Below are 24,343 nucleotides of genomic sequence, written 5' to 3'. Positions count from 1 at the left end.
GGAACGAGCGAATCGAAACAAAAACCGTGGAGCCCGCGGGCTGCTGGCTTTTCCTTCAACACTACTTTTGGTGTTTTTCTTGAAACAGGAGATAAAAATTTCTTCCCAATCTTTTCTCCTCCGTTCATGTGTGTGTCTGTTGTGTGTCAGGGTGTGTGTGTGTGTGATGTGTCTGTGTGTGTGATGTGCGGTGTGCGTGGTGGGGCGTGTGTGTGCTGTGTAGAGGGGCGTCTGGGGTTTGCTCTGCGTCCGGGTTACACCAGTGGGAAGGGCCCATCGAAAGCGGAGATGACGGTCCTGGCTCCATCACTGCACAGCTTTGGACGAATGACTTCACCTTTTTGGTCCGCAGTTTGTTTAGCTGTTTCAAAGTAAGAGAACGCCCTAGGGGGTGGTTAGGTGGGTATCTTAGTGCAGCTGAACACCCCACGTAACTCCCCCAGAGCGCCTCCGCACAGCAGCTCCCCTAGGACATTCGTCGCCCACCCCCAGCCCTTCCCAGGGCAGCTCTCAGGCTTCAGGGTCCCCCACAAGGTCGGACCTCAGGAAGAGCAGGATGCGGGCTGCTGGTTGGGGAGGGCTTCCCGTGGTTACTGACCCTGGAGCCAGTGGGAGAGTGGACAGGGCCCCTGAAAGGCCTCTGGTCACTGGGGTGGGGGCCAAGACAGTTTCCACTGCAGCCCTGGCTGGGGAGCTGGTATTTTGCTGGTGAAAGATGAAAGCTCAAGACGAGAGGCAGCGTGGGGGAGAAAATTGGAAGAGTAGCGACTCCCAGGGACACGGCTGGGCTTGCGGCTGCTGCTGGCCTCGTGGGGAACGGAAGGGGCTCCGGTGAGCCACCCCCTTGGTGTCACATTCCAGTGTGGTTTCTGGGCCGGTGCGTGGGAGCAGTATGGGGTGGGTGGCCAGGACAGAAAGTTTTTCCGTGGCCCAGAAACCTTTGAACTTGTAATTGGAACTATCACAGCTGGTTGGTGCTGTGAATCGGAGTTTAAAAGGAATCGACCAAAAGCACTTTCTTCCCTCTCTGCTGCAAGCTGGGAAGTACCCCAGGCAGCGGAGGACCTGCCCTTATTCTCTGGAAGAGCCGGCCTGTGGTTGTAATGTTATGCAAATGGCTGGCACTTTCCCCTGCAGTCTCTGGAGGCCGTTCTGGTGTGTGCACACGGGACAGCAGAGCCAGCCCAGCCCTGACCTCTGGGTGGGGGGGAGGGCGCATGTGCTGCCAGCTGTGTTTGTTCAGAGCCGAGCTCTGCGGGCGCCAGAGTCTTTTGGAGATGTGAGCCTTTCTTGGCTTTGCTGCGGGAGCCGGCAGGAGGGTCAGCTTGGGACAGAGCCCCGTGCGAGGCATCCTGCCAGGCTGCGGAAGTGGCTCTGGGCATTGCTAATTTGGAACTAACACCCACAGTTAGGAGAGGGGCCCTGTGAGCAGTGCGTGCCTGCTCCTTCGGCACCTAGGGCAAGGGAGGGCCTCACATTTCCTGGGCCTGCCCTGGGTAAGTGGGGTGGGCCAGCCGCTTCATGGAGAACACTTGGCCCACCTGAAGGGCTTCTGCAGTGGTTCTTGGGACTGGCGGATGTGGGGGACCCAGGACACCGAAGACCATCTGTGCAGGCCTCCACCTCCTCCTTTGGGTCTGCTCCGTCCACTTTGCCCTCAGCAACCATCATTCCTGTCCCCTGGATATTGGAGGAAAACGATCCTAAGTCAGGCAGGACTGACAGTGAGCACAGGTTCTGGATCTGAGGGGCTAGGATGGTGTTGACTGTGCTGTGGTTAAAACCAGTGCTCATGACAGGCCATGTGAATGAAGCCAAGATGCTGGAAACTCTTTGGTTTAATACAGAAAAAGGCATCCAAAGACAGAGAGGGATAGGAGTGTATTGTGCTTGACCTGCTCTGTTGTCCCCTAACTGTCCTCTGTGAGGGCCTGGAGGATGCTCTCATTGAGACATTGAGGTGGACTTTGGAGTAAGGAAGGGAAGTAGCAACACCCTTGCAAGGCTCTGAGGAGCTGGCCACTGTGGGACAGAAATGAAACGGGATGAAAAGATGCTAGGGTGGCAGAAGCCACATGGCCAGGCAGGTATTGTCACCATCATGGTCAGGCAGAATGGTGTGGCCTCAGAGATTTTTGGCTCACTGGCCAGTGGAGTTACCCTCCAGGACAAAAACAGAGGGCAGCACTAGTGGAGGCGGGGCTGGTGGTGGAAAGACCCTGGGTCTCGGGAACATGGCCCAGACTTGACTCACAATGCAGCTCCTCTTCCAGTTCCTGGACATGAGTCACTCACAGACCTGGAGCCCTCTGCCAGAGGGAAAGACCTGGCAGAAACACCCAGGGCTGTACTAAGGCTTTTCCCTGGCCTCCGCTGCAAGGAGTTATGGCCTTTGGCCAGGATGGCCATGCACTAGGGGAAGGGACACCTCAGGCTCTGAGGGGTTGTTGGGCACTGGCTCTGAGCGAATGTCACTTCTTAGACATTCTTTTTCTTTTCTTTTCTTTTTGTTTTTTGCGGCACGCAGGCCTCTCACTGTCGTGGCCTCTCCCGTTGCGGAGCACAGGCTCTAGACGCGCAGGCTCAGCGGCCATGGCTCACGGGCCCAGCTGCTCCGCAGCATGTGGGATCTTCCCGGACCGGGGCACGAACCCATGTCCCCTGCATCGGCAGGCGGACTCTCAACCACTGCCCCACCAGGGAAGCCCCACTTTTTGGACATTCTGATGCCCCCACAGTCCACTGATGAGAGCTGGGCTTTGGAAGTCAGACAAGTCATGCATTTGGGGCCACTGTCCATCCCACAATGGATACAGTGGTTATGTGAATTTATTTTGTATTAATCTCCCTGGTTCTCAAGCATATTATTCAAACAGATATATTGAGCAGCTGGCCAGTGCAACTCTACCTGCTGATCTAGACAAGAACTCTGAAGGTGGAAAGCTCAGTGGAGTCTCCTATATCAGTTGAGGAAACACCAGCTACTTTAACAGATAAACCCCCAAATCTCAGTGACTCAATACAATAGACATTTATTTCTTGCTCACAGAAAGTCCAGTTTGCAACATAGGCAGGAATGGGGGTGGGTGAGTCTCTGCTCCATGTGGACATTTAGGGGTCCATGCTGAAGGAAGTGCTGCCGTTTTTGACATGTGGATTTAAGGTCATCCTAGATGCCTACATTCAGCCAGCAGAAGAGTGAACAGAGAGCATGCAGGATAAGCAGGAGGTATTTACGGGTTAGGCCTAGGAGTGGCGCACATCATTTCTACCCAAACCAATTCCAGAACTCTGTGACGTGGCCTTACCTAGATGCGAAAGGGGCTGGGGAATACAGACTCCGAGGTGTGGTCTCTTGGAGCCAGCAGTTGGAATATCAGCTTTCTGACACCTCAGTTTGCTGACTGTGGCAAAAAAGAACAAATCCCCAGGGGACTGGTTCTGTGGTATTGTTGGAGGAGAGTATATTTCTAGCAGCTCAGGGTAAGCGCTGCTTTCAGGACTTCCAATGACGTTGTAGACACTAATTCCATGCATTAAATACCTTTCTGCTCAAACTAGCCGCACGTGGGTCTATAATCTACACCTAAACCCTAGCTTTTACAGTCAGTGAGATGAGAGGTGGAGGACCTGGGAGGCCATGGTGTGAGGGATCACTTGGAGAGACACGGAGGATGTCAGAACTTGGAGTGAGAAGACCTGTCATCAGGGTGCTGAAGTTCTCAGTGAATGAGAGGATGTGGTTGGCCAGGAGGGACCCATTTGATCACTGCTGTATTCCTAGTGCCTTACCCTCATACTTTGTTGTGTGTGGGTGTGTGTGTAATAAACATTTTAAAATGCAGGATGTTGGACTTCCCTGGTGGCGCAGTGGTTAAGAATCCGCCTGCCAATGCAGGGGACACGAGTTCGAGCCCTGGTCCAGGAAGATCCCACATGCCGCAGAGCAACTAAGCCCGTGCGCCACAACTACTGAGCCTGCGCTCTAGAGCCCGCAAGCCACAACTACTGAGCTCACGTGCCACAACTACTGAAGCCTGTGTGCCTAGAGCCTGTGCTCCACAACAAGAGAAGTCACCACAATGAGAAGCCTGCACACCGCAATGAAGAGTAGCCCCCTCTCGCCACAACTAGAGAAGGCCTGCGTGCAGCAACGAAGACCCAGTGCAGCCAAAAATAAATAAATAAATTTATTTTTAAAAAGTAAAATAAAATGCAGGATGTCTTTCTGTTCATTTATTGATTCATTTAATATCTGACCAGCAAACAATCGTTAAACACTTCTATGTGCTGACTGCTGTGGCTGAATAAGAAAAACAGATTTCCAACAATATAACCTAAAACCCCTCTATTGTAAAACACTGAAAATGCTGAGTAAAATATAGTAAGTAGAAACTAAAAGCAACAAGGTAAGCAAGTGTGATATCAGGGACATTCTCAATACCAGGAACTTAAAGCTCTGGGTTTTAATGGCTGCATAGAAGGCAAGAGAAAGGGATGTGGGCCCACACAATATAAGAAGTTGGTATTTTGATACCCACATAAAGTCAGGATTATTAAAGACCTGTAATTTCAGTAAAAGGTTACAAAGGCTAGGAAAAAAATTCTCCTTTCCAGGAAAGAGAAATGAGAAATTTTGTGACAAACTCACCACAAGACAGAAATCAAATCTCCCTTCAGAATTCATAAGTACAGACTTTTACCTTCAAATGGGTGTGGGTTTTAAATATATACTGGATGGGGTTTTTTTGGTCACTGCACAGCTTGCAGGATCTTAGTTCCCTGACCAGGGATCGAACCTGCACCCCCAGCAGTGGAAGTGTGGAGTCCTAACCACTGGACCACAAGGGAATTCCCTACCTGGGTGGTTTAGAATTGAGTTGAAGTGGTTATATGTTGGCAGCATTGAGGCACCTAGCAGGTGCAAATGCAAATCACCTCTGGAGGAGTTCAGTCCCTCCAGCTTACCACAGTTTAGATCAACCAAACATGAGATCACAATCCAAAAACCACAAAACACGTAAGGATGGCCTCAGAGGTAAAAGATGCAGTTGAAAACCTGAACAAGGAATGAGAAACTGTTAGAAAGCATCATAAAAAAAGGATAAAGGAAAAGAAAGAATCTTAAAGGAAAGAAAGAATCTGATAGATTTTAAAACAAATGAAATATAACTTTAGAAATGAAAAATATAATAATTGAAATTTCAATGGGAAGGTTAATAGCAGACTAGACACAGCTGAGAATTATTGAACTAGAAGATGGTAGACTGAATACAAAATAGACTGGGAGATGAGACCATTTTATAGAAGTTACAGTGAGAAGGTCTAATATATATTAAAACTTTCAATCTTTAAAATTTTTTCACAATTTATAATTTAACAAAATATATTCACAATGTTGTAGAACCATCACCACTATTCATTTCCAGAACTTGTTCATTATCTCAAAGAGAAACTCTGTCCCCATTAACAATACTATCTATTCTCTCCTTTCCCCAGCCCCTTGTAACCTCTATTCTGCTTTCTGTCTCTATGAATTTGCCTATTCTAGGAACCTCATATCAGTAGAGTCATATAACGTTTGCCCTTTGTGAATGGCTTATTTCCCTTCACATGTTTTCAACGTTCATACATGAGGTCTAACATATTTTTTAAAGAAGATACTGAGGAGATACAATATTACAAAAGATAATAGCAGAGAATTTTCAGATTTGATGAAAGACATAACTCCTCAGATTCAGGAATCACAATAAATTGCAAACTGGATAAATAAAACTAAAAGAACACCTAGGCACATCATACTGAAATTGAATAATATTAAAGACAACAGGGTCTGAAAAATAGCCAGAGAGAACAAATTACCTACGGAAAGAATAACAATTCAAAACAATATTTATTTTAATGGCAACAAGATGACAATAGAATAGTAAGTTTAAAATGTGGCATGTCAATAACTGTTAATCTAGAATTGTATACCCACAGTGGCATCTTGCTAGTTGCCTATTCTGATATCCATCATGCCTTCTTCCTTATTAACAGAGCCCTGGTTTTCTAGGAGGCAGTAATGTGTTCACCTAAGAAAGAACATTTTCTAGCCTCACTTGCAGTCAGACCCAGTTCTGGCCAATAGGATGTAAGCAGTTATTGGGTAAGGTATCAAAATGTTCCTTAAGTGGGTCAGCTATCTGTTCATAATGAAAAACTCTCTACAGACAAGGACTACAAGGTAATTTTCTAAATCTGATAAAGGGTATCTATAAAAAAACCTTCAGATAACATAGTTCATGGTGAAATAGCAAACATTTTCTACTGATGATTGAGAGCAAAGCAAGAATGCCTGCTCTTATCACTTCTGTACGACACTGTACTGGTGGTCATTGCACAAGGCAAGGAAAATAAATGAAAGGCATAAACATTCAAAATAAGGAAGTATTTTGCTATTTGCTGACTATTTATGTAGAAAATCCTAAGGAATCTACAAAAATACTATAAAATAAAGTGAATTTAACAAGGTTATAAGCTACAAATTTTACCTACAAAAATCAGTTGTATTTTTATATACTAGCAACAAACAATTACAGCATGAAATTAAAAAATTTCATTTGTAATAATGTGAAATAATGAAATTCTTAGGAGAAAATTTAACAAAATGTTTAAGAATGCAACCCTGAAAACTACTAAGCCTGGCTGAGATACCTGAGGAAAACAAAATAAATGGGGGACATACCATGTTCAAACATTAGAAGATTCAATATTGTTAAGATGTCCATTTTCTCTAAATATATTTATAGACTCAATGCAATACCCAATTAAATTCCCAGGTGGCTTTTAATTTTTGTAGAAATTGCCAAGCTGATTCTAAAACTTCTAAAACATAGAAATGAAAATGACCGAGAATAGCCAACAAAATTAAAAAAGAATGAAGTTGTAGGACTTACACTATCTGATTTCAAGACTTAGTATAGAGTTATAGAAATTAAGATAGTGTGGTATTGGAGAAAGTATATAAATATAGATTAGGGCTTCCCTGGTGGCACAGTGGTTAAGAATCCGCCTGCCAATTCAGGGGATACGGGTTCGAGCCCTGGTCCAGGAAGATCTCACATGCTGCAGAGCAACTAAGTCCGTGCGCCACAACTACTGAGCCTGCCCTCTAGAGCCTGTTAGCCACAAATATTGAGCCCGCGTGCCACAACTACTGAAGCCCGCACTCCCAGAGCCCGTGCTCCGCAACATGAGAAGCCACCACAGTGAGAAGCCCACGCACCACTACCAAGAGTAGCCCCCGCTAACTGCAACTAGAGAAAGCCTGCGTGCAGCAACGAAGACACAATGCGGCCAAAAAAATAATAATAATAAAATAAATAAATTTAAAAAATTTATAAATATAGATTAAAGGAAAAGTAAAGAAAGTGCAAAGGCAATTCAGTGGGAAAGGAAAGTCTTCAAAAATGGTGTTGAGAGGTCCCTAAAATAGTGGTGGAGACAGAAAGTAGAAAAGTGGTTATGGGGGCTGGGGGAGGGGAATGGAGCATTACTACTTAATGGGCACAGAGTTTCCATACGGCATGATGAAAAAGTTCTGGACATAGTGGTGATGGTTGCAAAACAATGTAAATAAAAATATTTTAAAATAATTTAAAAATGGAATGAAACAACTGGACACCCCAAAAGGGAAAATACAAACATCAACCTTTTCTTGACACCACAAATAAAAATTAACTTGAAATTAATCATAGAACTAAATCAAAAGTTAAAACTACAACTTCTCATTGAAAACACAGGAGAAAATTTTATGATCTTGCAGGAGGCAAAGGTTTCTTGGATAGGACACAGAATATAAATGATAGAAGAAAAAAGATAAGCTCACTCTATAATAATAAAAAACTTCTGCTCTTTGAAGGAAACTACTATGAAAGTGAAAGGAAGCTACAAAATTAGAGAACTTTTGCAATACACGTATCTTACAAAAAATTTGTTCCCACAATATATAAAGAGCTTCAAAATTTCAATTAGGTAATCTACACATTTAAAAAAAAAATGGTCACTGGACTTGAATGGACACTTCACAAAAGACATGTGAATGGCTAATAAGCATATGAAAAGAGGCTCAATATCATTAGTCATCAGAGAAATGCAAATTTAATCACACAAGGAGATCCACTATACATCCATTAGAATGGCTAAAAATTAAAAAGACAGGAAATATCAAGTGTTAGCAAGGATGTGGAGGAGATGGGAAAAGCTGGAATGTAAAATGGTACTATCATTCTGGAAAACTGCTTGCCAGTTTCTTTAAAAGTTAGCAAGAAACAAAACAAAACAAAACAAGACAAAAAGTTAGCAAGAATATTCACAGCAGTTTTATTCGTAATTGTCCCAAACTAGAATCAACCTAAATACGCATATCAACGTGGTATTTTCACAAAATGGAATACTGCTCAGAACAAAAAGAATGAACTGAGTGGGATTTATCCCTAGGAGGGCTTCCCTTCAAGATGGTGGGTGGGGACATGTGAGTGCAAGGGGACTCTGGCAGAAAGTAGGCTGGGGATCCCCTGTCATTCAGAAAGTTGAGAAGGAGGGGCTAGGAATTACCTTTCATAAAAAGTTAAGCCCCTCCCTCCCTGCAATAACAGCCCCACTTCTCTTCTGGCCCAGGGGTCTCTCCAGTCCCCCGCCCACTATACTCAGGGAGCAGTTCTGTGCCCTGCACCTGGAGTCAGCTGATCCCACCCCACTCCAGCATGGTCCCACTGTGCCCAGCTGGCCCCTTCCCCAGAAGTCGCTGTGACATTAGGGCTGTGCAGCCGACTCTTCAGCTCTTGTTAGCTTTTCCATCTTCTGATCCGTCTGTATCATGTCTGCACAGATTTTATTCACAATCCATGTGTCTGTCTTTTAACACTAGGATGGACTTATTATTTAAAAAAATATATTGTTCCTTTTAACACTACTGTATTATACACTTAAAATGGTTAAGATGGTAAATTTTATGTTATGTATTATTTACCATAATAATTAAAAAAAAACCTCACATAGTTCTTAAATTGTCAGTGACCTTTGGGAAGAAGAGGTAAACATGTAGGCAAAACTCAGAGTCTTGAACCAAAGGGTAAGTAGAATCCTAAGTGTGAAATTAACTAGGCATATATTTCTCACGCTTAATTTCACTGTTAAAATAATATTTTAAGTCTAATGCTCTTTCTAAGAATTTACAACAAAGATCAGCCATCCCTTCTCACGGCTCTAAGTTTTGCCACTCTACACGAAGAATGTGCATTAGAATGCACTCCTTTGGTTGAGATGACAGAAACCAAATCTGAACTAGCTTTATGATTATACCAAAAATGTGTTCACTATGTACCAGGCACATGGTGAGCATGTCACATCCATGGACCTCATCTAACCTGCACAACAGCCCAGGGGGACAGGAGCCACCTTGTCAGCCCAAAGGCAGGTTTTTGGTATGTGGCCTGAATGAGGGAGGGAATGAAGTAATTCCTACCATTGTACTCAACGTACCAGAGCTCACAGGGAGACAGAGGGAAGCCAGGAGGCTTTCTCAGGCCACTGGGTATCTCATGGCTGAGCTGGGATTCCAGTCGAGGCCCTTGCCCTAGGGCCAGCCCTTCAGCCTCTCTTATCCATGGATTTTCATCCTAGAAGGGAAAGCCCCTTCTAGGGACCCTTGGCTCTTGAAACCAAAGGCAAGAAAAGCAGATTTCAGGGACTAAGTCTGGGGGCTCAAGCTCCTTCAGAACCGTCCTCGTCTCCTGTATCTATATTCCTTGCAGGGTTGCTTTCTTCCCAAGGCTGGAATCTCAGTCACTAGCAATTGCCGAGCTACATCTCTCCTGTGAATCCCAAGAGTAGAAAAGGGGTTTCTTCCCTTAGTTACAAGGGTAAGACTCCAGGGCAGGATTCTCATTGGTCTTGCTTGGGTCACATTCCCACTGATGTGTTTCAAATCCTGGTTTCTCCACTGATGAGCCACATGTGATTCTGGACAAGTTAAGTTACTTCTAGTTTGCTTTGTTTCCTCACCTGTTACATGGGGACAATAATGGGCTTGCTTAGTGATTTTGTGATGACTGAATGAGTTAATATGTGTCATACACTTAGGATGACATGTAGTGCTCAAAAACCTGGTGAGTAATCTATTTTCATAATTCTTATTGTATATTTCTCTTTTATTTAAGCAATTTTCATAAAGCTTTGTGGTGATCTCGCTGTGGAGAAGTCTCCCTATGAAGTTGTAACCACTGCCTGTCCCCAACAATTTTGGAGTCTGAACTGTATTTCTCTTTGTAGTCCCCAGGACCACCAAGCCAAGAAATTAACATAAAACAAGTCCTGGGCTAGTCGTACTCCTCTGAGGGACACATCTAGGCTGCCCAGGATTTCCACATAAATACAGGCCCTGCTGAGTTTGTAACCCCAAGTCACAAAACTGTCACAGAAAGAACCTACAGTCCCCCTACAGTGAGTGAGTCGGAGGACACTGCAAACAGGATTAGACCACCAAAAATTTCACATAAGGGAATTACTGACTAGAATTTTAAAATAAATGTTTTTAAAATAATTAAAGACAAAAGAAATCTAAAAATTGTATTAAATAAAAATTGCATTAAATAAAAAAGAAAAAGCCAATATAAAGAAAGAGCAAGCAGATTTGATAATGTACAAAACAGGGCTTACAGAAATAAAACCTAGGGTCATCGAAATTTAAAATTCTATGGGGAAAAAACCAACAACAACCCTATGGATGGGATTAACAGCAGATTAAAATCAAACAGAATCAGTGAGATGGAAGTCAGAATTGGGAAAATTACTCAGGATACAGCACACAGAGAGAAAAATCTTCCAAGTATTGAGAAAAAAATAATTTGTCAATTTAGAATTCTACAGTGGCTAAATAATCACTCAAAATGAGGGTGAAATAAGACATTTCAAAGGCTGAAATTTGTCACTACTTTCAGGAAGAAGAAAATTCAAGCCAGAAGGAAAGTGAGTAAAGAGCGGGTTGACATGTGACTCCTGAAGCAGCCTCAAGGCTCACTGGAGTGAGGACGATGTGGACAAAGACCTGCAGCTAAAGCATCTTAAACTCCCACTAGTTCATGAGGTGGCTGGAGACAGTAATTAACTTCAGGCTTTGTTAATCCCACATGCTGAAAATTTAAGTGTGTTTATGAAAATGAAAGAAAGAGAATGCTGGACTTCCAAAACAATGGGAGTTGAGGGAAAAAGGAATAAAGATAATGTGATCAATCAAACGGAGGGCCCAAAGGGAGAAAAAAGCATCATAGAGGAAAAACAAAAACAAAAAAACAACCGACAACACAAAATAAGATGGTAAAAATCAATGAAAACATATCAGTAATCAATAATCACAATAAAACACCATCAAAAGTTGAAAATTGTAAGATTGGTTTTCATAAAAATCTGGCCACACATACTATTTACCACAAGCACACCTAGGAATGTAAGATGTAGAAAGGATAAAAGGAAAATGAGGGGAAAAGACATATGAGGTCAATACTCACAGAAAAGTGCTGTGCCTAGGATAATTATTGAAAAAAAAAAGATTAAGGCAAAAAGCATAGGGATAAAGAAGGGTACCATATAATAATAACAGGAATAATTTATCAGGAAGCTATAATAATCCTAAATCTGTTAGCATTAAAAACAAAGTCTGGAAAGACATATAAACCCCAAATTGGCAAAATTTCATGATGAGACTGCTAAAGTGGGATTTTATCCCACTTCTTTTAGTAACTTATAAATCAAGCAAACAGAACATTAGAAAGGACATAGGATATTTGAATAATACAATTAACAAGCTTGATATAATGGAGATATATATATATATCTGCATTATGCGGATCACCTTCTGACCACAACACAATAAAAAAAGAAATCAGTAGCTAAGGGTTAGTCCTCCCTCCAAAGAAAACCTAGTATACATTTGAAAATTTAAGTAAGCATATTTTTCAGCAATTCCTAAAGCAAACAATATAATTGATATTAGAAAATCAACAAGATGAAATTAAAAATGCTACTTATCAAGACTTACTGGACATAACTAAAGTCACACTTGGAAATTTATAACCTTAAATACTCATTGTCAGAGAAGAGAAAGACTAAAAATTGAGTTGACTACCCAGCTGAAGAAATAAAAAAAGAATCTTAACAACAACCAAAACAGTAGAAAGAAATAAACAAAATAGAAATAGAGATGATTAACAGAATGAAAAGTTGATTCTTTAGAAATAGATTTGTATTCCTAGAGAGATAAAACTTAACAAATCAGACTCAGGATGAAACAGAATCTAAATATACTGATAGATGTTAAATAACTAGAAGCAAAACAACAACAAACAAACAAACAAAACCCCAAAACCCTACCCACAAAAATTACACCGGATCCGGACAGTCAACTGAACACTCAGGTATTCTGCCCCTACAATCTGCTCTGGAGGTTGGAGAGGGTCTGCTCTGAAGAAAGTTGGGCATGAACAGTCTGTAGATGAAGGTTCAGCAAATATATGCTCAGCATCGACTGAGCACCAGGGCCTTGGACACAGCAGTGAACCAAACAGGCAAAGCTCCCTCTCCACAGGGAGCCTACATTCTGGGGGGAAGACAGATCCTAAACAGTGAGCAACAAGTAAGTGAATTACAGGGCAGGTAGACACTAGGGTACTGCGGAGGACAGATCAGAGTGGAGGGCAGAGGAAGAGTACAGACTGGGAGAGAAGACCAAGGGCAGCCAGGGGAGCACCTGACAGCAGGACACTCATCTGCCCCACACCCCCAGTTGTCAAGGAAACCAGGGGGTGAGAGGAGATAGGAGAGAAAGCAGGCCTGTGGGGTTTTCAGCAAGAGGCGGATTGTGGGGCCAGGCCACTGTAGGCCGAGGGGTGAGAGGGAGGGGAGGGTTAGGGTTTGGGTGAGGAAGTGACCCCAGGAATGTAAAAGGAGGGAGGGATGGCATGGTGAGGGAGGGGGACACAAACGGCCTCACCAGGAAGGGCCAGGAGTTGGGGGTGGACCATCCATGCTGGGGGAGGAGCTTAAGACTTTGAGGGTGTGGGGCACCAAGGGTGTGAGACGGCCTATGTGTGCAGGGGTTCACCCACGGATGGGTTTGACCCTGTGCCAGGCGCTGTTCTGGACGCTTTGCCCACATGAGCTCCCACAGGCCCTGGGCGTCTGAACGTGTGTGGTGGGAAGAAGTGGGGATGGGAGAACCATGGGTCATTCTGGAATCTTAGCCCTGATGGAAGGAGTGGAGATGCAGAGGGGCCATGGAGTCTGGGGAATCCTTACCTTCAAGGACAGAGGCAGGAGAGCAGAGGGGTGAGGCTGGGAGGTGGTGAAGAGGCTGGGGGTCTTTTATTCTCAACAAAATAGCTTGTCCCTGGGCTTCCTCCTCTGTAAACCCACCATGTTGCAGTGACAGGAGGACATCGTGTGGGTAAGGTGCTTCTGGATATTGGAATTTTTGCCGTTTGCCAGGGTGGTGGTGGGTCCAGAGGAGTGGTGCCGGTTTGGCATTCATTCATGATGTACCTATCCTTTGCGCCAGGTGCTCTGTGGAAACAGCCCTGGCAGTGCAGGCCTGCCTGAGCCTGGAGACCAGGAACGTGGCCATCAGCAAGGCTGTGAGGTTTTCTCCTGAAAGCTTGGCATTCATGGTGCTGGGCTCACCGAGGACAGTGGGTTGCTGGGGAGGCCGGGGGGGCCTCTGTGAGGTCCAGGCTGGGTGGCCAGGTGGGCGTCTGGCTATCCAGGTCAAGGGTAGGTTTGCAGGGAGAGCACGGAGGCCTGGGGCTGCTCTGTGGCTGGTTGTGAGCCTCCCCCTTCGGTCCCACCATGAATCGGGGACTCTGGTGAGCACGGCCCGGCCTTGCAGCTGCCACAGTGGGAGGGATGAGGGACACGGGGGTGGGGTGGGTGGGGGCAGCTCTGGGTGACTCAGGGAGGGGAGAACAGGGGCAGGAAGACAGTGGAGACAGGAGGGGGGCCGGGAAGCACTAGTTTCCTCTCTCCAGGGCTGGGCCACGTGCTTCCCAAGGTGCTTCCTGCAGATAAGTGGGCTTCCAACAGCCCCTTCCTGCTCCCCCCTTCCCCTACCCCTCCCATCCTGCTCCAGCCCCTGGGGACCCTCAGCTCCCCCACTCAGGCCAGGCCAGTGGCCTTGGGAAGAGCCTGGACATCCTGGGGCCACATTTCTAGGCAGGCAGGGTCCGCCCAGGCTCGGGAAGAAAGCGGGCCCAGACCACAGCCAGCGCTGGAGACTCGGCTCTGTGGGGTCAGTGAAATCCTGGGAGGCAGAGATTTTTCCTGAATGGGGGCCGGCTGGGCAGGGAGAGAGCCCGGTTTCCCTCAGGGGTCACGGCTGGTCCTGGGGAAGAGGGCCACGCTCTGGGGTGACCAGAGGCTGTTTTTTGGGGGGGCGAGGGGTGGGTATTGCGGGGAGGAGGCTGTTCTTGGGGTGGTGTCAAGCGCTGGTCCCTGTGGGGTAAGGCTGCTTCCAGGTTGTCATGGGGAGGGGTAGGGAGGCTTTCTGTGTGTGTGTGTGTCGGGGGGAGCAGGTTCATTCAAGTTTATTGCCGGGAGGCTCAGGGGACCCAGGGCTGCTCTTGGAGAAGGTAGGTGAGGCTGGGCTGTCTTCTGCCAGGGACCGAAGGTGTCCTCATGCTGGGGTGTTCTGTGAAGGTCGGCCAGGGTGTCTTGTGCGAGGGTGAGCGGCTGCGGGGGTCAGGGCCTGTTTCTGGGGAGGAGTCAGGCGTGTTGGGGGAGTCAGGAGATGTTTCTCCGGAAATCAGGGCTATTTCAACGTTAAGGGGCCGCTCTTCGATTTTAGGGACCTTGGGGGCACAGGGTTTCCCAGCACTGGAGTAGTCCTGTGAGGCTGATGGGTGTTGGTGGGACCTGGCCAGCTCCATTGGGGCGGTGTCGCCTGAGCTAGTTTCTTTACTGCGCTCCCCTTTCCTCCGCCTACTCATCACCCCCTCCCGCGTTGCCACGACAACGCGTGAAACTAAAATTCACTCCCCGGTTGCAGGTGGAGGCTAGTGGCGCCCCCTCCCCTAAGCCCTTCCTCTCAGGTCGCGCCCCCATCTTGTCGTCGCTAAGGTGACTGGGAGGGCGTGACAGGCGTTGGAGCTAGGCGGACCAGGGGACCTGAGGAGGGGGGCAGAAGAGGCGGGCCTCAGAGTCCGGAGTTAACTCCCCAGCCTCGGCCAGGGGTGGGGGAGCCGGGAGCCGCGCGGCACACTGCTCGGCGTGGTCCTAAGGGTTAAGTTGTGAGGTTACTTGGTTCTGGCTGTGGGAGAAGTCCGGGCCCCTCCAGGGCTCCGAGGTCCCCACCGTCCCACCCCAGGACTGGGGCAGTGTTGGTCCCTGTCATCTCCTCCGGGGCTTGAGTGGGGTGGGGAGGGGAGGTCGGTAGGGTGGTAAGAGAAGCTGCCACCCCCGGAAATTAATTTTCCTGTTTTTGTCTCCCCTTCCTGCCCTGCCTCTTGTCCCTGTGCCCAAGGCGGCCTCCACGCCAGGTCCAAGACCCCCTCCTCGCCGCATCTTCCCCTGTGGGCCACAGATGCTCTTCCGCAGCCGAACGGCGGCGCGGCCCTTGCTGCTCAGCCACTCTCCCCACACTGAGGCCTAGGACTCCCCACACCCCCGGCGCAGCCCCTAGGCCCCCGCCTTGCAGTGCGGCCCTCGCCCTTAGCACCAACCCCACCCCTCACCCCGCGACCCCGCAAAGTCCCCCTCGCCCTCGGCTGGCTCTGAGCCCTCCCGGCCCCCGCCTCCGGCGCAGCCCCCTTGCCACCCCCGCTTCCCTCGCCGCTCAGGCCCCCTCCCCCCGCCGCCCCCGCCCCCGGGGAAGGCAGGCGCCGAGCGGAGCCGGGGCCGATGCAGCTGAGCCGCGCCGCCGCCGCCGCCGCCGCCGCCCCTGCGGAGCCCTCGGCGCCGCTGTCCCCCGTGCCGGCCCCGGCCCCCCCCGGCCCCCTCCCGCGCAGCGCGGCCGACGGGGCTCCGGTGGGGGGGCAGGGGGGGCCGGGGCGCCGCGAGGAGCCCCGGGGCGCCCAGCTCCCGGCCGCGAGCGGCCACGGCCGGGGCGCGGGGATGGACGGCCCCGGGGCCAGCGCCGTGATCGTGCGCGTCGGCATCCCGGACCTTCAGCAGACGGTGAGCCTCGCCGCCCGGATCCCAGCGGCACCCCCGCCCTCCTCTCCCAGCCCCCCACCCGCGCGCTCGGAGCCCTGCGCGGGAGACCCCAGGCCCGCCGCTACTCACCCCTCCCCCACCACCTCCGCCGGGACCCTCCCCACCTCCAGGGCGGGGGCGGGGCCCGGGGAAGCACCGCCCTCGGGGCGAGGCCTAGCCGGCGGGGCGCGGAGGCTCGGGGTCCGCGGCCTGGGCGCGCGGGGCCCGGGGACTCAGTACTCAGCGCCGCGCGGGGCCGATCGGCGCTCACGGTCCCGCTCCGCCGCAGAAGTGCCTGCGCCTGGACCCGGCCGCGCCAGTGTGGGCAGCCAAGCAGCGCGTGCTCTGCGCCCTCAACCACAGCCTCCAGGACGCGCTCAACTATGGGCTCTTTCAGCCGCCCTCCCGGGGCCGCGCGGGCAAGTTCCTGGACGAGGAGCGGCTCCTGCAGGAATACCCGCCCAACCTGGACACGCCCCTGCCCTACCTGGAGGTGAGCGGCGGCCGGGGGCGCGGCCGGGGGCGGGCTGAGAGCTCCGAGCTCCGGGAAGGGAGCGGCGGAGGGCGCGGCAGCGAGGGGCACGGACGCGGGGAGTTAGTGTGGAAGCGGCGGGCGGGGGGGTTGAGTTGTGTGTCTGGCGCGTGAGGTGTGAGCCGCGTGCCGTGCGTGCGGTCAGCGGCACGTGCGATGGGGTGTGAGCAGGCGTGAGTGCCCGGAGCGCTGTGTGGAGTAAGCCAGCCGTGGTCTGTGTGCACGTCGGTGTCAGCGTCTCCCCCTCCGCGCCCGTGAAGTTGTCCGAAGGGCGACCTAAGCTTCCTCGTTTGCTCACCCGTCCACGGTGTAAACGCTGTTGAGCGCCCTGTGAGCAAAGGGACCCAGACCCACGGTTTGGAGGTGGGGGTGGCAAGTGCAATGAGCACTGAAGCAAGAATTACGGTGGCAGAGCTCAGAGCCGGCTTGGCCTCCGTGGTGGCCCAGGCAAGTAGGGACAGTTCTTCCCAGAGACGGGATGTCTCGGAAGGTCAGCCTGGAACCTGGTCTTGGAAGAGGACTGAGGTTTCCAGGGAATCCCGGGGATGGGAATGAGACAGAAAGGGCACTGCAGGCGGACAGCTGGGCATACATCACGCCTGACCTCTGTGTTGGTGGTGTCTATGGTAGTGTGCATGGCTTTGTGTGGCTGGCAGGCAGGGGTTTTGTGATGGGGGTGGCGAGCAGCGTGGGGCCTTAGCCGCACAGAAGTGGGCAGGACTCGGTTCTGTGCATACTTTCACTCAGCCCAGATGGATGCCTTTTTCTGCCTTGTCTTTACCTGAGCAGTTTCGATACAAACGGCGAGTTTATGCCCAGAACCTCATTGATGATAAGCAGTTTGCAAAGCTTCACACAAAGGTAAGGAGGCAGCCACAGGGAGTGGACTCCAAGGTCACCTTCTACACCCCCTCCGACCGCCCCCCCCCCATGACCAGTGTTCACCCACGCCAACCTTAACTGCGTTTTGTGGTGTCAAAAATGTTGTTTAAAAACTCCCTTCTTGAGGCCCTCCCCCTGTTCCCAGACCCCCCCCGCCACCCGATCTTGGTTGGGGCTGACCAGTCAGTCCTGCCAGCCTTCGCTCAGTCTGCTTTCTCTTGTCGTCAGGGGCCCAGAGTGGGTGTTGGGGACGGCTAGAGGGCTGGGTGCACACTCAGGGCACCATGGCTTTGGGGTGGTTGGTCTGGTGATGGGTTCTAGTCAGATCAGACTCTGGCTGGCCCCTCTGGTGGGCCCCTGGTTGAGGGGTGGAGTGCTATAGGGCACAGTGTCTTTGTGGGGGAGAAGTGAGCAGGCACCAGATGTGGTTGTTGCGGGGAGCTGGGTAGGGGTGGGGAGAACAGGCAGCCCAGCACTTAGTGGTCATCCAGTGCTGGGCACTTTAGGCATCTCATTACGTTTCTTCTGTGAGGGACTATTATTATCCCATTTCACAGATGAAGATACTGAGTCCCAGGGAAGTTAAGTGACTTACAGCTCTGCATCCAGTGATGCTGGGGCTGAACCCAGATCTCTCTGACTCTGGGGCCCTGTCCCTAGGCGTACTTGTGGAGTCTTTACTCCTCGATACTGTTGCTAGGAGGGTCTGACCCCAAGTGCTCTTTGGGGGGCACCTCCCTGTCTTCTCTGAATGTAGGAGGGGCAGGGTGGGTGCCGCGGCCCTTCCCGCAGGCAGACTCCCTGAGCTCCCACCCCAGGCTCCCCTGGGCCAATGGACATTTGCTTGCTGGACACTTCATTGACAGTCTCTGGAGCCTAAGAGAGGGATCTGAACATTCACCCCTGTGGCCCAGTGACCACGCTGTGATCCTGGAGCCTCCGTGCCAGACTCCTCTGCTACCCCGGGGCATGTGGTGGTCAGTAGCCATGACTCTGTGGCTGGGCAGAGACTCCGTCACTGGCCCCAGTGTGACCTATCACCCTGGGTTCCTCCTGTAGTTGCCCCTCCTCCAAAACTGTCCCCAGTGACCCACAGGACACCAGTGACTCCTGACCTTCAGTGAGTTCCACTCGTTTTTAGGATGCGTTTCAGCTCCTTACCACAGTCCCGTGTTTCTGCCTGCCTGGGCTCCAGCTGGCCCCCACCATCACACTGTCCCCCTCCCACCCTGCTGGCTACAGCTGAGGTCTTTCCTCTCAGCCATGAGCAGCATTCCTCCTGTCTCATTGCCTGCCCCCCCTGGAGGATGCTACCTCCTGTGGAGCTGTCCCTATGGCACCCTGTCTTATTTCTGATGCACGTTGTTTCTAGAGGGCCTGGGGCCTCTGGCCAGGGCACCTTGCCTTGTGCACGTGGCACTGTAGCACCAGCAGGAGCTCAGTGAGGCTTTGCTGAGTAAATTAGCACACGACTGGGGTATGAATGAAAGGCAGTCAAGGTCACGTGACAGGAGGGGACACCTGGTGATGGGGGAGGGCCCCGGAGTTGGGAGTCTGCCATGGGGTGAGCTTGTGAAGAAAATGGGCTGGATAAGGAACAGGCTACCTTGAGAGTGATGGGGATGTGGGCTGCCCTGGGCTGGCTCCTGCCCATGTGGCCTCGGGCTCTTCCCGGCTGGACAGGTTGGGGCACCAGGGCCAGGGAGAGAAGCCAGGGCAGGGGCTGAGGTTGGCGTAGGGAACTCACTCAAGGGGCGTGGGTGAGGGCAGCCTGGCCTTGTTGAGGGGCTGGCTGGGCTCAGGCTGACAGCTGTGTTGGGCTTGGGATGCAGGGAAGGGCTTGGAGCAGCACGTGGGTCCAGCTGAGCTGGGATCGGGGCCACAGCTTGAGTGCAGGGCTTAGGGTGACACGAGGGGAGTGACAAGGTCACGATGTAGGCTGATAGGTCAGACTGAGGGCGGGGTGGGGTGGTAGATGCCCCACAGGTAATCTGAGGCTCCCTGGTGGAAGGTGGGTGATGGTCAGATGATGGTGGCCGTGGTGTGGGCTGATCAGGATGGCTGGGTGTTCCAGGCGAACCTGAAGAAGTTTATGGAATACGTCCAGCTGCACAACACGGAAAAGGTGGCACGCCTGCTGGACAAGGGGCTGGACCCCAATTTCCACGATCCTGACTCAGGAGGTGAGAAGCAGAGAAGGAAAGGGCATGGCCTTGGAATGGCCAGGACCATAACCTTCATCTATCCCTTGAACGCAGAGTGTCCTCTGAGCCTTGCGGCCCAGCTAGATGATGCCACAGACCTGCTGAAGGTGCTGAGGAATGGCGGTGCTCACCTGGACTTCCGCACCCGTGACGGGCTCACCGCTGTGCACTGTGCCACGCGCCAGCGGAATGCGGCGGCCTTGACGGTCAGTGCGGGCACAGCCCTGGCCTGGAGGGGCATGCGGCCCAGTAGCGGGAGGAGGCTGGCCTGGCATGAATACTGAGGTTCTCGCTCTCAGACCCTGCTGGACCTGGGCGCTTCCCCCGACTACAAGGACAGCCGTGGCCTGACGCCCTTGTACCACAGCGCCCTGGGCGGGGGAGACGCCCTCTGCTGCGAGCTGCTCCTGCACGACCATGCTCGGCTGGGGACCGCCGACGAGAACGGCTGGCAGGAGGTCCACCAGGTGGGCAGGGAGCATGAAGGCGGGGGCGTCCCTGGCTCTGCCTCTGGGGTTTGGGACTTGGGCTCTGTCCAGGGGCCCAGCAGCACCTCTTCCCTCCCCCAGGCCTGCCGCTTTGGGCACGTGCAGCACCTGGAGCACCTGCTGTTCTACGGAGCCAACATGGGGGCTCAGAACGCCTCGGGGAACACAGCCCTGCACATCTGTGCCCTCTACAACCAGGTGTGCCTGCGCCTGTGCACACGTGTGTGTACACACAGGTGATGCTGTACAGTGACTACCTGTGTGTGCACGTCTGACCCTGTGTGTCGCGCCACAAGTGCGTGTTTTGTGTCCTGCGGTGAGCTGTGGCCTCGTAGGCCTCCGTGTGTGTATATCAGTTCCCTGCACACACGTGTCACATGTGTGTGTGTTCTGCACAACCAGGTGTGAATTGTGTGCATCTGGGCCCTCTGGGCCAGGTGGGACCTGCACGTGTACACCTGACCTGCTTGTCCCTGTGCTACAAATGTGTGCGCTGAACATGTAGGCGTGGGTACGTGTGCCCTGCACTCCTGTGTGCGCATGTGCTGTCGCCCAGTCGCAACCCCTACTCCGACCCTCCCACAGGAGAGCTGTGCCCGCGTCCTGCTTTTCCGTGGAGCCAATAAGGATGTCCGCAATTATAACAGCCAGACAGCCTTCCAGGTACACCAGTGTCTACAGGAGCATGAGGCTGCCCCAGGGCGTGTTTGTCTGTTTGTATGTGGCTTGGTCTCTCTAGACCTTGCTTTTTTTCCCTGTAGGGTAATAAGGGATCTCTGATCCCAGGATCGCCCCAGGGTGGGACAGAGGAAGGGGGTGAGCCAGTGCAGTGCCCAGCTCGTGGTGGGGGTGTTCGTTGCGGGTGGTTCCCTTGGTCCCCCTTCCAGGGAGAAGAGGAGGACTAGAGGGCTCTGGGGCCAAGGGAGAACAGGTGTGGGCCTGACCTACCAGAGACAGGTGGGGTGCTGAGGCCAAACCAGGGGCGAGAGGGGTGGTCTCAGATCCCGACTGAACTGAGGTCATGTTTCTGGGCCTTTTCTCTGGCCAGGTTTGGCTCTTAGCCCCAGGATGACCAGATGGATGGGTCTCTGTGTGGCCTAGAGTTTGTGGGGGGAGTCGGGGACCACGTCATGGGGACTTTGGACACGGAAGGAGCTGGGACTCCACTCTCATTGGGAGCAAGGGCCTTCCTGGGAGACGTGGGAAGGACAGGTCTGGCCACTAATTGTCCAGTCGAGGGGGCAGAGGCAGCAGTGGAGGGCTTTCTGGATGATGAGATGCAGGGGTGAGGGCACGGAGGAGAGAGGGTGACAGGAGTAAAGTAGTGGTGGGCCATGGCTGAGACAGAAAAGATGGTGTGTGGACGGGCCCTTAAGAGAACAGGCGGAGCGGCCAGCACGTCCCAGCTTTAGCTCCGAGAGTCTCATGTCCCAGGAGACCCCTCAGTCCCATGCAGACTGGGCTGGTGAGTTTAGGCAGGGGACAGGGTCTGAACCTGGGGCCCCCAGCTGAGGAGGACCCCACACAGGAGTCCGAGAAGGAGCCACCAGGGCCAAGGGGAGGCGAGTTTGGGGCTGCTGAGCCTCCCTCCTGCCCCTCCCCTCCCTCAGGTGGCCATCATAGCAGGGAACTTTGAGCTCGCGGAGGTCATCAAGACTCACAAAGATTCGGATGTTGGTGAGTTCTGCGCACCCAGGTCCCTGCTGAATGTGGACTTGTGGGGGTCGTCGGGGCCCAGCAGTGCAAGGGTCAGTGGGGATGTTACAAGGAAGCCCCCGTACCCTGAGCCTTTTCCTCCAGTTCTCCCAGTACAACTGGGAGTGGTCCATTAGTGGCCCCTGCTGGTATGGGGAATGTGCTGAGGGAAGGGCCTGTGTAGGGTGGACAAAGGGTCAGGGTCAAGGTCATGGTTAGGTGAGGGCTGTGGATTGGGGTTAGAGTCAGGTCAGGGTCAAGGGTATGGTTATAATGGTTAGGGCTGTGGGTTGGTGCCAGTGCTGGGTTTAGAGATCAACTTAGGCTGAAAGCAGGGTTGAAGTTAGGGTCAAGATTTGTTTTCCTGTTAGGTCGTGTGAAGGGCCAGCAGGGGACATGTGGCAGTGGACCCTCAGTGTTTCACTTCATCCTGGCACATACAGCAGTTCAAGTGGCCCATAGCAAGCCTCGACACGTGTATGCATGCGTAAAGAAATCAAAACACAGTGGTGGGGATGCACGTGGGAAAGGGTGGCAGCGGTCTTGGGGGCAAGGGGCTCTGAGCCTTCAGGAGCTAGTGCTTCTGGGGGAGCCCTGTACGTGCCCCAGAAGGAGAACCAGGGGGTGCCCTGTAGTCTGAACCTCAGGGCAGGAGGGCTTACATCGGGCCTGGGTCAGGGGGCACCCACTCCCCTGTCGGCCCTCCAAATTCTGCCGCCCCTCCCTGTGTGGGGTGGCTGGAGGGTGGGCCTCTCTTCCTGGAAAGAATATTTTCTGGCCAGAGGCTACCCCCTCCAGCCCTCTAGCCATAGAGGGACTTCCTGCTCAGCTCCCCCTGTCCTTGGTGGACAAGGCTTTTCTGCCCACGGCTCTCCTTGGAACACAGACTCCCAGGCTCCCCTTTCTGCTGGGATTGCGATATCCCCATTTTTATAAAATTTAAAGTGACAGTGGACAGCAGAGGGCTAGAGCTGGTCTCAGGTTTTGAGTCCTTGTTGGTTCTAATGTGAGGTTATGGTCAGGCAGGGGTTAAGACTAAGGCCAAGTTCATGTTTAAGAAGTCTTCCGATATAGAGCCTCCCCTGAACAGTCCTCCCCACAGTGAGGCTTGGTTAGGAGCCCCTTGTTCCCCAAGCAGGGTCAGCGGACCGTGAGAGTGGGTAGGCTGCAGGATCAGTAGGTGTGTGTTGAGCACATAACTGAGCTAATGAATTGGTGTAGGCTTGGGGCCCAGGTTCTGCTTGGGAGAGAACTGTGATGAAGTTTGAGGTTTGAATTAGGGGTGAGAGACAGAGCAAGGGCTCCAGTTAGGGTCTGGTTGGGGCTGCTGCATGTTTGGAGGTGGTTGTTAGCCTGGGAGAAACCTGGTTTGCGGAGGTGGGTTCCCTCTTCTGCTTGTGATCTCACCTTGGGAAGGCTGCTTGGGACCTCTGTGCCTCAGTTCCTTTCAGTAAAATATGGTTATTTGCAACTCCTTCCCCCTCTGACCTCACGTGGGATTCGATTCCGTGGGTCTGGACTCTGGCAGGTGGCATTGAGGGTGGGGGCCAGCCCACGGTCCAGGCTGAGAGTCAGGCAGGCCTCAGCTGCCCCTCTTCTTTGGACAGACATGCTAGGGCTCCTGGGGTCACCATTATCTCAGCTTTCTGTCTGCCTGATCCAGAGTGAGCTCACCCGGCTGGGGTTAGGCATTTGTCGCTGAGCTGAGAGGTCCATATCAGTTAGTCCCACTGTGGGCATCAGCTCTGCTGGTCATGTACCCTTACCTGCTCAGGTGTCACACATACACTCAGAAGACACAGCCAGATGTTCATGAGTATTTATGATAAACCCTGTTACTTTAATTCACTGTTTTAACAACCCCCCAATGAGTGATTGTTGTTAGTCCATTTTTACAAAGGAGGAAACTGAGGCACAGAAGGGTTAATGGCAAAGCCTGTCTTCAGTCCTGAGCAATCCAGGGATCCATCCTTGTTACCCCACTCCTCTGCACACAGTCCCTCCATGAGTCAGTTGTCATGTCCCACCCCAGCTTGGGGACCCGGGTGGGACCTGCACACAGAGGAGGAGCAGCAGGGAGGCTTTGCCCAGTCATCCTTCCTTTTCCTCAGGCACGAAGCCCACCTGGAGGGATCTGGTAGGCTGAGACCTGTCACCCTTCCTGGGACAGGTCACCTGGAAGCCTCTTGGCAGCCCCACCTTCCCTCTCTAGACTGACCAGCCGGAAGCAGGGATCCTACCTGGGAGCAGCCACCTCTGCTTCCTCACCTGTTGCCTTGGGCTACCTCTGGGTCCACCGGCTCTCCCACCCTCTCTTGTGT

At 51.8% G+C, this 24,343-nt stretch overlaps 1 protein-coding gene across 7 annotated transcripts in view; it reads left to right on the top strand.

Moving 5' to 3' along the window:
* Window positions 1-14,196: 14,196 nt before the first annotated feature.
* The window catches only part of SHANK3 (SH3 and multiple ankyrin repeat domains 3), a 52,232-nt gene continuing 42,085 nt past the window's right edge, over window positions 14,197-24,343 (top strand). For 5 of the 7 annotated variants that reach the window (XR_014017073.1, XM_081249278.1, XM_081249276.1 and 2 more), the window contains exons 1-9: window positions 14,197-14,320; window positions 15,551-16,203; window positions 16,511-16,714; window positions 17,543-17,614; window positions 19,710-19,818; window positions 19,894-20,045; window positions 20,139-20,525; window positions 20,913-20,990; window positions 21,938-22,004. Coding sequence is in view for 6 of the 7 variants with exons in the window: in XM_081249278.1 (XP_081105404.1) it covers window positions 15,928-16,203; window positions 16,511-16,714; window positions 17,543-17,614; window positions 19,710-19,818; window positions 19,894-20,045; window positions 20,139-20,525; window positions 20,913-20,990; window positions 21,938-22,004 (1,345 nt within the window). In the remaining variant the exon portion in view is untranslated. The remainder of the gene's footprint in view (window positions 14,321-15,550; window positions 16,204-16,510; window positions 16,715-17,542; window positions 17,615-19,709; window positions 19,819-19,893; window positions 20,046-20,138; window positions 20,526-20,912; window positions 20,991-21,937; window positions 22,005-24,343) is intronic. The other 2 variants (XM_081249279.1, XM_081249277.1) reach the window with 1 other exon arrangement.

This window comes from Mesoplodon bidens, assembly GCF_964165515.1.
Source record: "Mesoplodon bidens genome assembly, chromosome: 11".
NCBI classification, from domain to species: Eukaryota; Metazoa; Chordata; class Mammalia; order Artiodactyla; family Ziphiidae; genus Mesoplodon; species Mesoplodon bidens.
The sequence above is the reverse complement of the archived record's forward strand: the minus strand, read 5'-3'. Positions and strand labels throughout refer to the sequence as shown.